The sequence below is a fragment of the Pelodiscus sinensis genome, chromosome 6 (genome assembly GCF_052426305.1).
Source record: "Pelodiscus sinensis isolate ZL-2025 chromosome 6, ASM5242630v1, whole genome shotgun sequence".
NCBI classification, from domain to species: Eukaryota; Metazoa; Chordata; order Testudines; family Trionychidae; genus Pelodiscus; species Pelodiscus sinensis.
In genome coordinates, this window is record NC_143057.1 from 105,571,502 (window position 1) to 105,584,998 (window position 13,497).

The 13,497-nt window shown below is 39.3% G+C and overlaps 1 protein-coding gene across 1 annotated transcript in view; it reads right to left on the reverse strand.

The window, feature by feature from the left end:
- Positions 1 to 13,497, reverse strand: part of EGFLAM (EGF like, fibronectin type III and laminin G domains) — a 125,691-nt gene that overhangs the window by 75,908 nt on the left and 36,286 nt on the right. The window contains exons 5-6 of the mRNA XM_006139475.4: positions 10,805 to 10,922; positions 9,353 to 9,488 (exon numbers count right to left, since the gene is read on the reverse strand). Of these exons, the coding sequence (XP_006139537.3) occupies positions 9,353 to 9,488; positions 10,805 to 10,922 (254 nt within the window). The remainder of the gene's footprint in view (positions 1 to 9,352; positions 9,489 to 10,804; positions 10,923 to 13,497) is intronic.

The window sequence follows — 13,497 nt, forward strand, 5'->3', positions numbered from 1 at the left end:
TATCATAATAGGACAGTCAAATCCTATATTTATTGAATCTACAGAGTGGCACTTTGGTATGTCAGGCAAGATTCTGATCTATTTAGTAAAGCTGAGCAAATTGAAATCAATGGAGTTACTCCAGACGCATACTGGTGTAACCAAGATCAGAATCTAAATAGAAAACTATTGTTTTGCCTGATGATTAAGTATCCATTAACAAATCTCCATTGGAAAACTGAGGGTCAAATTCTTATTTCATTTATATCAGTGTAAAGCTGAAGTAACAATGATGAGAGAGAAGAATAAGCCCTAGGTATGTCAATTCTGTAACAAGTAATAGAATTCCCGTCACTGTTCTGGGAGATGCCTAATTACACCTTTAATCATACTGAAAACAGAAAGCCAAATTCCGCTTGCCTTACTCGCAAAAGCAGACCAACTGATATCAGTGCGATCATTCACATGCAACTGTTGTCCAAACAGAAGTTCCAGAGAAACTAGATGTATTTACATTTATAAGCAGTGATTTTTTGAAGGGAAGCATACATTGAATCTGCCTGTTTTGTAAATGATGTTAGGAGAGCTATTCTGATATTTTGACGTAGTCCTCACTCTTACTTAGAGTTACCTTATACCCCACCAAAGAGAAAACATAAAGGAAGTAAACAAATTTAAAATCCTAGAAATTTAAACAGGAAGCCAGCTTAAAGAAACTTAAAGTATCTGGAAACTAAAGAAGGGAAATAAATGACCTTTAAGATGAAATTATTCTGGTGTCCTTTACTAAGATGTCCTTGTGATATTTATTGCAGGAAATAACCTCCAAGTGTTCACTGAATCTACTACTGTTTACAGAGGACTAGCTGAAAATATCTCCAGCAGTTTTCAAATGCATATTATAGCAAACAGGCATTTTGTATTTCTTGTATTTTGCAGCTGGAGGGAACAGAAAGTTAATGTATGTTTTATTAGTCAATACAAGATTTATTGACTCTCCCAGGCTTTTTTTTATGTGCTAACGGGGATAGTACATTAATACATTAAGAATTTGCACCTATTTCCTGCATTCTGCTTAAGGCATAACCCAACAGCTGGCAATAGGAATATTCAATTGTCTCCATGGGTACAAGAAGGTGAAATCAGTTAAAAAAAACCAAACTCTTCACAGAAATGCATAACGTGATGATTCAGTTAAAAATATTGCTTTAAACCCACTTTCCTAATCAGGAAGCAGGGAACAGCCTTGTAAGCTATAGCCAGTTCATCATTCTACTTTTCATGCCTGCACCAAATGCCCAAAATGAAAACATGCAAAATTTTTCAGTTAAAGGTATTGATGCTTTTTAATATAATATAAATATTTTTATAATATATATCTATATATATATATTATAAAGCAATCTCAATTTTCCAGTATTAGTCTAATTTGATCTAATAATAATACAAATAATTCTTGCCAATTAAAAATAAGTTTATGGATATAATGGATATAGCTACCACGTGCATCAGAATAGGGATACACACATTTCACGAGGTGTGGGGCATCATGGGGTCAGATATGACTCTCAGCCCCATCCGCAGTCAGATATGATTCTCATCCAGCAGGTAGAATAGAATGTTCATTAGTTCACAGGGATACACCGTAGAATAGACTTGCAAGCGCAGTAACCAGAAGCAGTCAGTGCAATCCATCTTTGGGAGAGGGGGGCCCAGAGCCAGGCTCTGGGCTCCCTCCCTGTATCTTAAGCCAGCTGAGACTCACTCACACACTCAGCAACAGGTCCCAGTCATCCAGGCAGCTCTACCTCCTCCTTTGTCCAGCTTCTCAGGCAAAAGGTGCCACCTGGTATTATACCCTTCCCAGGGTCTCGGTATCATGAGCCTGAGCCATTGTGAACTGTGCTGGCCTAAGCATGCTTCCCAAGGGCATGTCTACACAGCAGAGCTAAACTGAAATAAGCTATACAATTTGAGCAACATCAATTGCGTAGCTTAAGTCGAAATAGCTTATTTCGACTTTTGGTGCTTTCTACACAGCAGGAAGTCTGACTTAGAGCACTCTTCCTCTGACTTCCCTTACTCCTCGTAAAATGAGGGCTACAGGAGTCAGAGTAAGAAGTCATCCAGCTCTTCATTATTTTGACATTATGTCAAAATAACTGGTTACTGTGTAGACGTGGGCTGTGTTATTTCAGAATAATGTTAGTTATTCTGAAATAATGCTGCCATGCAGGCATAGCCACAGTGAGCTACACCCAGAATTCCCATCCCCAACTAGACAGTAGTGCAGAGCCCAGGGAAACTGAGGGGCACACAGTTATTACAGAACAGTACAGGATGTAGAAATCACATGTAACAAAGTGAACAGAGTGAATACAATCCCCACGTCATCACAACACATCTAAAGGAGGGACCATTTGAAGACATAGTTTGCTGAGAGTGGACTGCAAAGATATGTTCAGTCTTCAAAGATCCTAAGCTACTGCTAACTTTTCCTAATTGTCTTTTGCAGATTTAGCTTCTAGACAGATTAATGAGTATTCATACCACTAAGCATACACAATTAAAAACAGAGATTTATCACTTGATCTTTACTTCCCAGTTTATCCTCTGTATTAACAAATCAGTACAGCATTTTAAAATGGCAAACAGATGGACTGAGAAACATATATGATAAACTCAGTTCGCTATGTTCAGTGTGTCAGCTTCAATGTTTTCTTATTCTATGGGTTTAGAAATGTCTCACATAAAAGTTCAGTTTATATCAACTTTAACATCAGCAAGGCTCACTGAGATAGACTATTCAGTTCTATAATCATTTCATATAGCTATGCTTCCTTTCCCTTGAAACCCTGGGAATAGTCCTTTGTGCTGCAACACTGTACAAATCTGACCCCTATCTGACGCTCAATATACCTGTGTATGAGGAAACTGGAAGACTTCCAGAGCCATTTTCTGCTCTTAGGTTACAGCAGTGCATCTACAAAGCAATGTATGGAGAAGCAAGGTGTAACTGAGTGTAGAATTTGGCCAACATTAAAAACAAAGCCAAACAGTGTAGTTTAAAAATAAAATAAGCCATACAAGCAAATCTGTGAAGTTGGGGAGGTTTCACTAAGAGCTGAATTTTGTCCAGTGAGTGTCTAGAACATTTGGGTTACTACTTTATGACACAATCTAATGTTTGATTGATTTTAAAAAACATAACCTTTAAACTGTAAAGAACTACACATTCATAAGCACTTGAACTTTCTTTTTAAAAGATCTGGGAATCATTTAGCAGAATAAAACATCTGCTAATAATCCAAACTTTATAGTTCTTAGTCCTTTAAGCCATGTTTTTACTTAGCCCAAGTAACAAGCTCAGAGCTGCAACATATTACTGTTTAATGATCCTATAAATATATACAATTATAGGGAATCCATATTTGCCATAAAAAAATAATTCTGCATATACGGTAATTCACCATGAGCATTATTATTCATACCCCACTCCTCCATTCTATTGTGACTGTGCCTCAGAACCCCAATCAGGGACCCACTCTACTATGCATTTTCCAAAAATCTGAAAGCTGAGATCCCTTCAGGAGCATGAAACCAATCATGTCGTCAGTCATTTGTTGTTATAGGCTTACCCTTCCTACGTTATATATATTCTACACACCTATCTTTTCCTGGAATGTGCATGTACGCACACGTGCATGTGTTCATGTGCACGCACACGCACACTTTCTAAAGATGTAGCATACTTCTTCATGCCTGCATGGTCGAGCAGTCACATAGTTAACAATATTGACATTAAAAGCATTATCCTTAGGCACTTGAGTTAGCACTAGGGATGTAAAAAGTAATTTAAAAATGTAACCATGTAACCACTAAAAATCCTAGCAGTTAAATTATTACACATACTGTGGGCTCTGCAGCATAAAGCTTATAGATAAGCTTTATATTGCAGAGCCTGCAGCGATGCCTCCATGGGAGGCTTGACTGCAGGCTCTGTAGCCAGCTCTCTGCGAGTGGGGCCGGCAGCTCCTACTAACCCTGCTCCCAGGGAGCCAACATGTAACCTGCATTAGGAGGACCAAGCCAGGCCCATCACAGACAGGGGCTACTTTGGCCAGCCAGAGCACCTCTGCCTCCAATGTGCCACCCGGGCTGGGCCTGCCACAGGTAAGGGCTCCTCCAGCTGGCCAGCTGAAGCAGCCCCTGCCTGCAGTGGGCCCCGTGGGTCTTAAGCAGCCCCTTGCTCCAGCCTCTACCAGTTAACCAGAACCAGTAAACCAGTTATCCATTTACATCCCTAGTTAGCATGCATTGAAATGAATGGAGGCAGTTCACAATTCAGAGCTATTGTTTCAGGTTCTCTGCAAACTCAAGCAGTCATTGCTGCACTGCTTACACACAGGTCATGATGTGAAAGTCGGAGCTGAGGAAAACAAAACAGAATTCTTCTCCCACAGGAAACTATAATATTTCAACATTCATTTTCAGCACATATCATGGGCTATGTCTAGACTGCAGGCTTCTTTCGAAAGATGCTCTTTCGAAAGCATCTTTCGAAAGAGCCTCTTTCGAAAGATCGCGTCTAGACTGCAGGCGGATCTTTCGAAAGAGCAATCCGCTTTTTCGAAAGAGAGCACCCAGCGAGTCTGGATGCTCTCTTTCGAGGAAGCCCTATTTACATTGAAGAACGCCTTCTTCCGAAAGAGGAACTTTCGAAAGAAGGCATTCTTCCTCGTGAAACGAGGTTTACCGCCATCGAAAGAAAAGCCGCGTTCTTTCGAAATAATTTCGAAAGAACGCGGCTTGAGTCTGGACGCAGGGGAAGTTTTTTCGGGAAAAGGCTACTTTTCCCAAAAAAAACCCTGAGTCTGGACACAGCCCTGATGAAAAGCTGAAATACTGGAAGAACCAAAACATTTTGTTTTGACATTTCTATTTGTAATTAACATTTTGTTTTGATTGGGAACCACACTGCAACATTTTTGGTGTGATGGTACCTAATAGGAGTTGTATATCAGATACCTCTTGTACCTTATGGACTGGCTTTCCAGCCAGACATCTCCCATCATGCACCCAAGTGGTGTCATTCCCATGGCGCAGCTCATGACTCAGTAAAAGGAAACCACGGGAAACCATGAGAGATGCATGTAATCCAGCCAAGTAGCCTAGACCATAGGTGAGAAGGGGGGCATGAAACACCTGAACTACAACTTGCAGGAGGTATATTGAAATATTTAGGGTCAGGGTAACTGATATATTTTGACTTGGGATGAACTGACAGGAAATAAAATAGTTTGTTTTTATTTTCCTAACATATTTGACAATATTTTTGTCAAAACCAAAACATTACTTGTAAGTTTTCAATTGCATGGAATGGAAAATATTAAAGACAAATCAAATATTTTCAGGGGGAAATTCCTAACCAGTTGAACTTCACAACCATAGCAACTAGAAAATTACTCTTTTTAAAAAATAAAATGAAAGAGGAGACTCTGGAGGACAACCGAACAATATAGTTATGTCCCCTCATCTTACTCTCTTGTGGTATGCCATCTCTCATTAAACACTGTACTAGGCATTCTACACACTACACAAACACAGTCCTCATTCCAAGGACCTCACAATCTAAATTCTATTCTATTCTCTGTGACTACAAGGGGTTTTATTTGTATGTCTGCAATATGAAGATCCTCCATCCATTTGACCCCAAAGTATGGGTGGGGATGCCACAGCCACAAGAGTGGCAGTTAGGCTGCAGTGAGGCCAGGAGAGAGGATTGTACCATGAAAATTCTCACTGTGAAGCCCCATTGCTTGGATTGCGCACCAGAGGACGAACTTACGAATTTATATGGAGTATGGGCGATTTCTCCTTAAGCAGCGTTTTAAACAGGTGAGACACTTCCTGTAGCGAATTTAAAATAGGTTCTGTTCTATGCATTATATTTTTTCTTTGCTGTAAATTATGTTCTCTTTGCATCTAGGGTTACACTGAAGAATGGATTGCTGTTGAGGGACTCAGTTTACCATGTTATGTCCACTGAAATAATCTAGGTTGTTTTGTGATGTAATAATTCATTAGTGCAATGGAATAACTTATAGAAGTCAGTTCTACTTGAAAGGAATGGAACACCAAAAAAAGGTTCATTTTGGTCCCAATACTCTTCTCGGCACCCTGTTCTGTGCACTATAGAAATGCACTGGGGCGGGGGGAGGGGGAGGGGAGTGGGAAAGGAGCTACCCACTTTCATAGTTGCTGCTATAGCTTCTAGTTTTCTGTACCACTCAACCCTCCTGCTCTCTTCTACAGATGTCTAAGGGGAAAACAGGGGAAGGTCCAGCTATTGACACTCCAGCAAGAGCCTTCCCCTGCTGCCAGCTGACACCCAGCAGCGCAGTACTTCATTTTCTCACCAAGCAATGGATGTTTTCCTGCTGCACAGTCCCCCCAACAACACACTCCAATAAACTCCTGCTCCTAATTTGAAGAGCAGAATTATCCTGGTTCACTGCTGATGGATCCTCCATTGTCACCAGCCACACGAAAATGGACCTGATTTTTCCCTTCTCTGGGGATTCATATTAACAATTTTTCCAAAGAATGAATGAAAGCACTTGACTCAGGTGCTCAGTTATTAAGGGATGTATGTAGCTGAAACACCTTTAGTGTTATAAAAAATGGTTAGCCAGAAATGTATATTCTGATTAGCTCGTTCCTCTAAACCTGGACATTCTGTTTATGTGCACAATGGTTTAGAGCTTTTGAGTATTCCAGGGAAAGTATTCCAATATTTTTTTCAGCTCCAGCTGAATTTTCTGGATTAGGTTAGCTATAGACAAGCTCTTTACAAAAACCCAGAATATATGAAACCCAATATTTTACTTTACACAGATATGCTACTTCTGAAAATAATCCTTAGTTTGAATTTAAAAGTATTATTCTTGCATGCTTCCAAGAAAGAAGCCACTTGTCTATTTAGGCCTAGCAACTTTTCAGTTACAAATTCCTTAAGGACTGTACAACTAATAATAAGTATATTGATATTTTACAATTTAGTGCTACATCAGATTCAGATGTGCTCAAGCAATTAATTTATTGAACTTCTGTGAGATTTTAATCCCCAAACTCCCAACTGAATAGAATGAGAGACAGTATGGTTTCCTGTCTGTGGCAGACTCCCCCATGTTGCTTTTCTAGGATACGGGTAAGAAAGTTAACCCTGAGGGAATGAAATGATTCAAACAATTTCATTTTTTCTGCAGGCTTGCTGTACCAGCACAAGAGATTCACAATCCAAAAAAATCAGACATGTGCATACAGAAATACAGATACTGATTCTGCAAAATTAGAGTATTGGATTAGGAAAGTATTTATTTAAGACGAGGGACTGATTGAGAATTTATTTGTTAATTTTTATTTACGTTGATATAATCCTACGGAACTTCACTGGTCCTGCTTAGAGAAATGGGTTGGACTAGAAAATCTCCTGAGGTCTCTTCCAACATTAATCTCTTCTATGATTGTATGATTCTATTACTGTACTCCAGATTGATCCCAGTACAATTTAGCCTTAAAATCATCTACACCAAAAGAAAATGAAACTGGAGTGAAAAGTTTAACTTTAATTGCTATTTGAGACTTATGTTTCCATGAACTTTCTCCAAACAAACATACTCAAGCATCCAAATGTAAGAAAGTATAATCTCCAAAATGACCAAATGCATTTTGAGTTTTATTTTAAAACCTCTGACTAAACAATGTTATCAAAACAATGTGCTGTTAGTGAATTATTTTCCAAAGTCTGGAAACAATTGGATACTGAATTCCAATTACTGACATCTCTTGACTTAAAGAGAATACAAGGATGTACTCTGCAGTTAACTCAAGTTATTCAAGGATGTATTTATAATGCATAGGGAATGGGAATATTATGAGGAGATGCTCATAAACCTACAACCTCCTCTTCCCAAGACAAGGAATGAGGGAGAAACAAGCATAATTAGTCAGAACTCACCCATATCTCTTTCTAACATTTTATGCTGAGATAAAAGAAGGGAAGAGAGAGGGATCAATTCAGATCATTATTATATTGGGGAAATAGGCACTGAAACAACCTCTTGATAATTCTAAACCAGAGCTGGACTTACACAACACTCATTAGATATCCGTCACTCATGTTCTAACTCCGAATGCAGCAAGCATTGTGTCACTTAAAACCCACTAAACATCAGGCAGATTTGAACACAAAGTGTCACAGAAATTCAGACGCAGGCTTTCAGCAGGGGGAATTCTTTTTCATTATATCTGTGTTTTCTGCACTGTAATTGTGCTGTAGAAGAATCAATGTTTGGGGGGAATTGAAGATTGTTTTTAAAATTTTCCAACACCATGCTCTTTTAAAAAAAAAGAATAGAAATCTTTCGATGTGGCTTCTATGATTAGCTGAAGCAAGGGGGGAATAAAAGATGTTTTGAGCTCACAGCACACAGAAGTCCTGAGGCAAATCTGTCTTCTTGCCTAATAATTTCAGTGAAATTAATCCACATATGTTTACTTAATGGACCAAACCAAATGAAAAGATATACCAGTATCCTGTGCTCTAACAATATGTGCAAACACATACAAACAGGTAGTCTCGTATACAAATCTGACTTTGCATACATGGCTGAATAATAAGGTACTACAGTATGTTTCTGCATGCAAATACACAGTTGCAATTACACATTGCTGACCACTCAGATACCTCTTACAGCTGCTGCTCAGGAACCAATTTTACAAAATTTAGCTCTATTATATACTATTGCACATTTTAGATAATTAGTGATAGAATCTCCCTGAAGTTTTCAAATACTGTCTTAGTTTTATGGAAAGTTAACAGTAAACAAGATCCATAAAGTGAAGACCACATAGTGGTTTGAGACTTGAGAACTCAAGATACCACCGATTCTTATATTCTTACCACAGCTTAAATCAGCTGTGACAACTGAGCTGACAGTCCCTGCATTTCTTTTGCTGAGGGCTAGGGACAAGGCGGGTTTCAAGGAAAGGCTCTTTTATCTGGATTTCTCTTCTCCCTTTGGGCATGAGTTTGATGACTGTCAGACAAGGTTTCAACCCGTTGAGTCAGGCTTTTCCTGGAGGATGGATATTTTCTTTAAAAGGAAGGATGGGAGTTATTGCTGACTTTATATCACTGAGATTATTTATTTTAAATTTTTACAGTACATTTCACCATGAGAAAGTAATAAATGCACTATATAACATGAATGAATAAATAATGAGGAGCCTCTGCACTGAATCTAATAATATGATCTTCAAATGCATGTTGTGCACATGTACTGATATTCAGATTCCATAGCATATTTACCTGATAAACTCCAGGGTATAGTACTGGATAGGGGAACTTCCTTCACTGACTCCAGGTTTCCATGACAGTGCAACCTCTGAATCAGAAACCACAATGACCTGAGGCTGATAGGGTGGTTCAGGGGGCATGCATTTGTCTAAGCCAAAAGAATGGCATGTAATTAGTATTAGAAACACAGATAGATTTTTATAGACACAAAACTCAACACACACATCCCAGCACTGAGAATCAGGTAGGTCTCTTAGGCTGTGTCCAGACTCAGGGGGTTTTTCGAAAAAAGTAGCCTTTTTTCGAAAAAACTTCACCTGCGTCTAGACTGCAGCTGCGTTCTTTCGAAATTAAATCGAAAGAACGCGGCTTTTCTTTCGACGGCGGTAAACCTCATTGCACGAGGAAGAACGCCTTCTTTCGAAAGTTCCTCTTTCGAAAGAAGGCGTTCTTGAATGTAAATAGGGCTTCTTCGAAAGAGAGCATCCAGACTCACTGGGTGCTTTCTTTTGAAAAAGCAAGCCGCTTTTTCGAAAGTTCCGCGTGCAGTCTAGACGCTCTCTTTCGAAAGAGGCTTGCAGTCTAGACATAGCCTAAGGGTATGACTACACAGCAGCATTATTTTGGAATAACTGATGTTATTATGAAATAACAAAGAGCATGTCTACACAGCAAGCCATTATTTCAAAATAATGTTGAGCTGGAGGACTTTTTATTCTGACTCCTGTAACCCTCGTTTCACAAGGAGTAAGGAGACTGCACCAAAACGCCAAATTCAGCTATTTCGACTTCAGCTATGCAATTGACATAGCTGAAGTTGCATAGCTTACATCAACTTTTGCCCTGCTATGTAGACATGCCCTAACTTATGTAAATACTATGGGGTATGTCTACACTACCCTCCTAGTTCGAACTAGGAGGGTAATGTAGGCATACCGCACTTGCAAATGAAGCCCGGGATTTGAATTTCCCGGGCTTCATTTGCATAAGCGGGGAGCCGCCATTTTTAAATCCCCGCTGGTTCGAACCCCGTGTAGCGCGGCTACACGGGGCTCGAACTAGGTAGTTCGGACTAGGATTCCTATTCCGAACTACCGGTACACCTCGTTCCAACTAGCGGGGTAGTGTAGACATACCCATGCATACATTAGATTTAGCTAGGATTCACATGTTGACATGTGGGCATGAAATATACTAGTGGAAAAAGGGTTCTTTCTTCAAATGTGCTTTATAAAGGGTTCTTAAAGCACCTGATACCTCAAGTGGCATTTATACTTTTAAACCTTTTAATAATGTTACTCGCCATTTTGCCATTACAAATACCTTCTGCCATATGACATGAGAGAGACTGAGCAAAACAGAAATTTTAACTCTCACTCTGTTTACCTCCCAGCAAAATGAAATGTCTTGGATTAACTCTGCCCCAATGGTTTCATAATGGAAAGCTATTTACACAGATTTTACCTTGGGATAAGGTTGTAATGTCTCTGGGCATACTGGGTCGTCCTTTTCCTGCCCAGCCATAAGCTCCTATGCTAACACGGTGTGGAGTGCCTGGCTTTAGATTGCCAATAACAACTTCCTGTCAGAGATAAGAAAAAGAAGATAGAAGAGAGTAACAGATTTGTTTCACATTACTTATAATGACATTGTGTGCCGTGCTGCTTGGATGGGAGAATCCTTTTACATGGTTTTGCCCTATCCAGGCCCCTAGGAAAATTGCAACAGCATCAATTCAGTACACATACACACAAAACCCTCCCACAAACAAGGTCATAAGTTTCCTGACAAGCTGCAGCTTAACCCCACAGGGACCTACAGAACTGACCTTGACCCATTTCTCTGCATAATTCCAAAATTTGAAGAAAGTTTTTATGGAGCTCACAATCACATTTTGGCTGCTGAAATTTAAGTCACATACATTTCCCTTTTGAGCCAAATCCTGGAGTTCATTATTTGTTTTCAGGGGACTGTAGCTGCTTCTATGGGTGAAAAATAGGCAGCTTTGTGAAGTGATGACCCCTCTTTGTACATAGATCAGGAAGTAATGGAAGTAGGTGGTCCCTGAAATTTTCCTCCCAAGCTGCTCTTCTAATTATATCAACCTTGTCCTGAAATGAATACCTCCTTTTATGGAAGGCCAAGGACTTACTTGTCTCTGTGCCACCATCATAGGACAGGTTAACCCAAAGGCAAAGCCATCAACTGCCATATGCAGGGCATAGCTGAACTCAGCAAGTAATAATTTTGCTATGTGTGATACTGTTGACAGGGTCTGTTTAAAAATCCCAGCATGACCAAGTATTTATCTCACTGTTTAGTCCATTACAGAACATGTACTACCAGGGAGTTGGAACTATTCAGATCTTATATTTTGGCTCAGCCAAATATTAACAAAGATGGCAAAATTCAGAGTTTGGATCTCAAAAACCCAAGAAATTGGGAGCTCTTTGAACATGGGTTTTGATTTGAGCCCATTCTCCAATTGTTCCACTGGAAGCCATAAATGCCACCTCGACTGTAGTTCCAAAAATTAATGGAAGTATTTATATAAAGGCAATAATTGGACTGAATTATTTTATTATATTAAACTTTATCTATATATACCTCCAGAATATAGTTTCTGATTCTGAAGAGATGCTTTAAACAAATATCAGTTTCTACCATACATGTCTTCAGTATGAAAAAGTGTACCTTAAGAATCATGCAGATATTTAAAATACAACTCACAGCACATGGGAAAATTCAGAAAGTTCTTTTCTCCTAAAGCCACAAGCAATTAGAAATAACATTTCCAGTTGCAGCATGTTACTGAAAGATCCTAACACTTTATTATCTGCCAGCCTCCTGATGCTTGTCTTTCTAATAAACTCCCCTCCTTTATTCATTTTGCATACTGTTCTAGTCCAATATTTTTACTGCCTGATATTACTACCTCCATTCTCAGTCCTGCAGTGAGCCCCAGAGAGGTAGTCACCACAAGCTCATGCACAGTTCAATTGATTGGACTGAGATCCTGCCACCTACAGCTCATTTTGAGTCACAGTTTTAGTCTAAATAATAGAAAGTCAATGAAAATTATATGAAGTACTTTTAAAGTAAGCTAAGATATTTATCTGGCTCTGGACTGAGTTCCACCTACCATTAATGCATCTTAAAAGCTTTGCTGTGTTGTGATACTGGAGGTACAGCAGGCTGACATTTCTATTGCAATGCATCACAGGTACTATTGCAAAATTTTAAATAGCATACAATGGGGAAGAATTTGACCTTCTGTTTTATTAAAACATTATGGCCTTACTGATGTAAATGAGAGAAGCTCTGTTGACTACAATGAATCAATGCCTATTTACAGCACTTGAAGATCTGGACAAACATGACCTTTGAAAATCAACTAGTCCTAATTTTGAAACTATCGCAAATTGTATTTCTCCTGTCAGGGCACACAGGATCATAGCTATTAATTGTTCTCCAAGTTCAGGCATTTGACACTTGACCTGACCTAGAAATCTTCCACCTGCCTTTTTTTCTTTTTTTGGACTAAGTCCACCACACGTATGCACATGTGCTTTCTATACTACAGAAAGGGATCGGGGTCATAGTGAACCACAAGCTTAATATGAGTCAACAGTGTGGCACTGTTGCAAAAAAAGCAAACGTGATTCTGGGATGCATTAACAGGAGAGTTGTGAACAAGACACAAGAAGTCATTCTTCCGCTCTACTCTGTGCTGATTGGGCCTCAATTGTAGTATTGTATCCAGTTCTGGGCACCACATTTCAAAAAAGATGTGGAGAAATTGGAGAGTCCAGAGAAGAGAAACAAGAATGATTAAAAGTCTAGAGAACATAACCTATGAAGGAAGACTGAATTAATTGGGCTTGTTTAATTTGGAAAGGAGAGGACCGAGAGGGGACATGATAGCAGTTTTCAAGTATTTAAAAGAGTATCACAAGGAGGAAGGATAGAACAAGAAGCAATGGGCTTAAACTGCAGCAAGGGAGGTTTAGGCTGGACATTAGGAAAAACTTCCCAACTGTCAGGATGGTTAAACACTGGAATAAGTTGCCTACAGACATTGTAGAATCTCCATCTCTGGAGATATTTAAGAGCAGGTTAGATAGACATCTATAGATGGCCTAGATGGTACTGGGTCC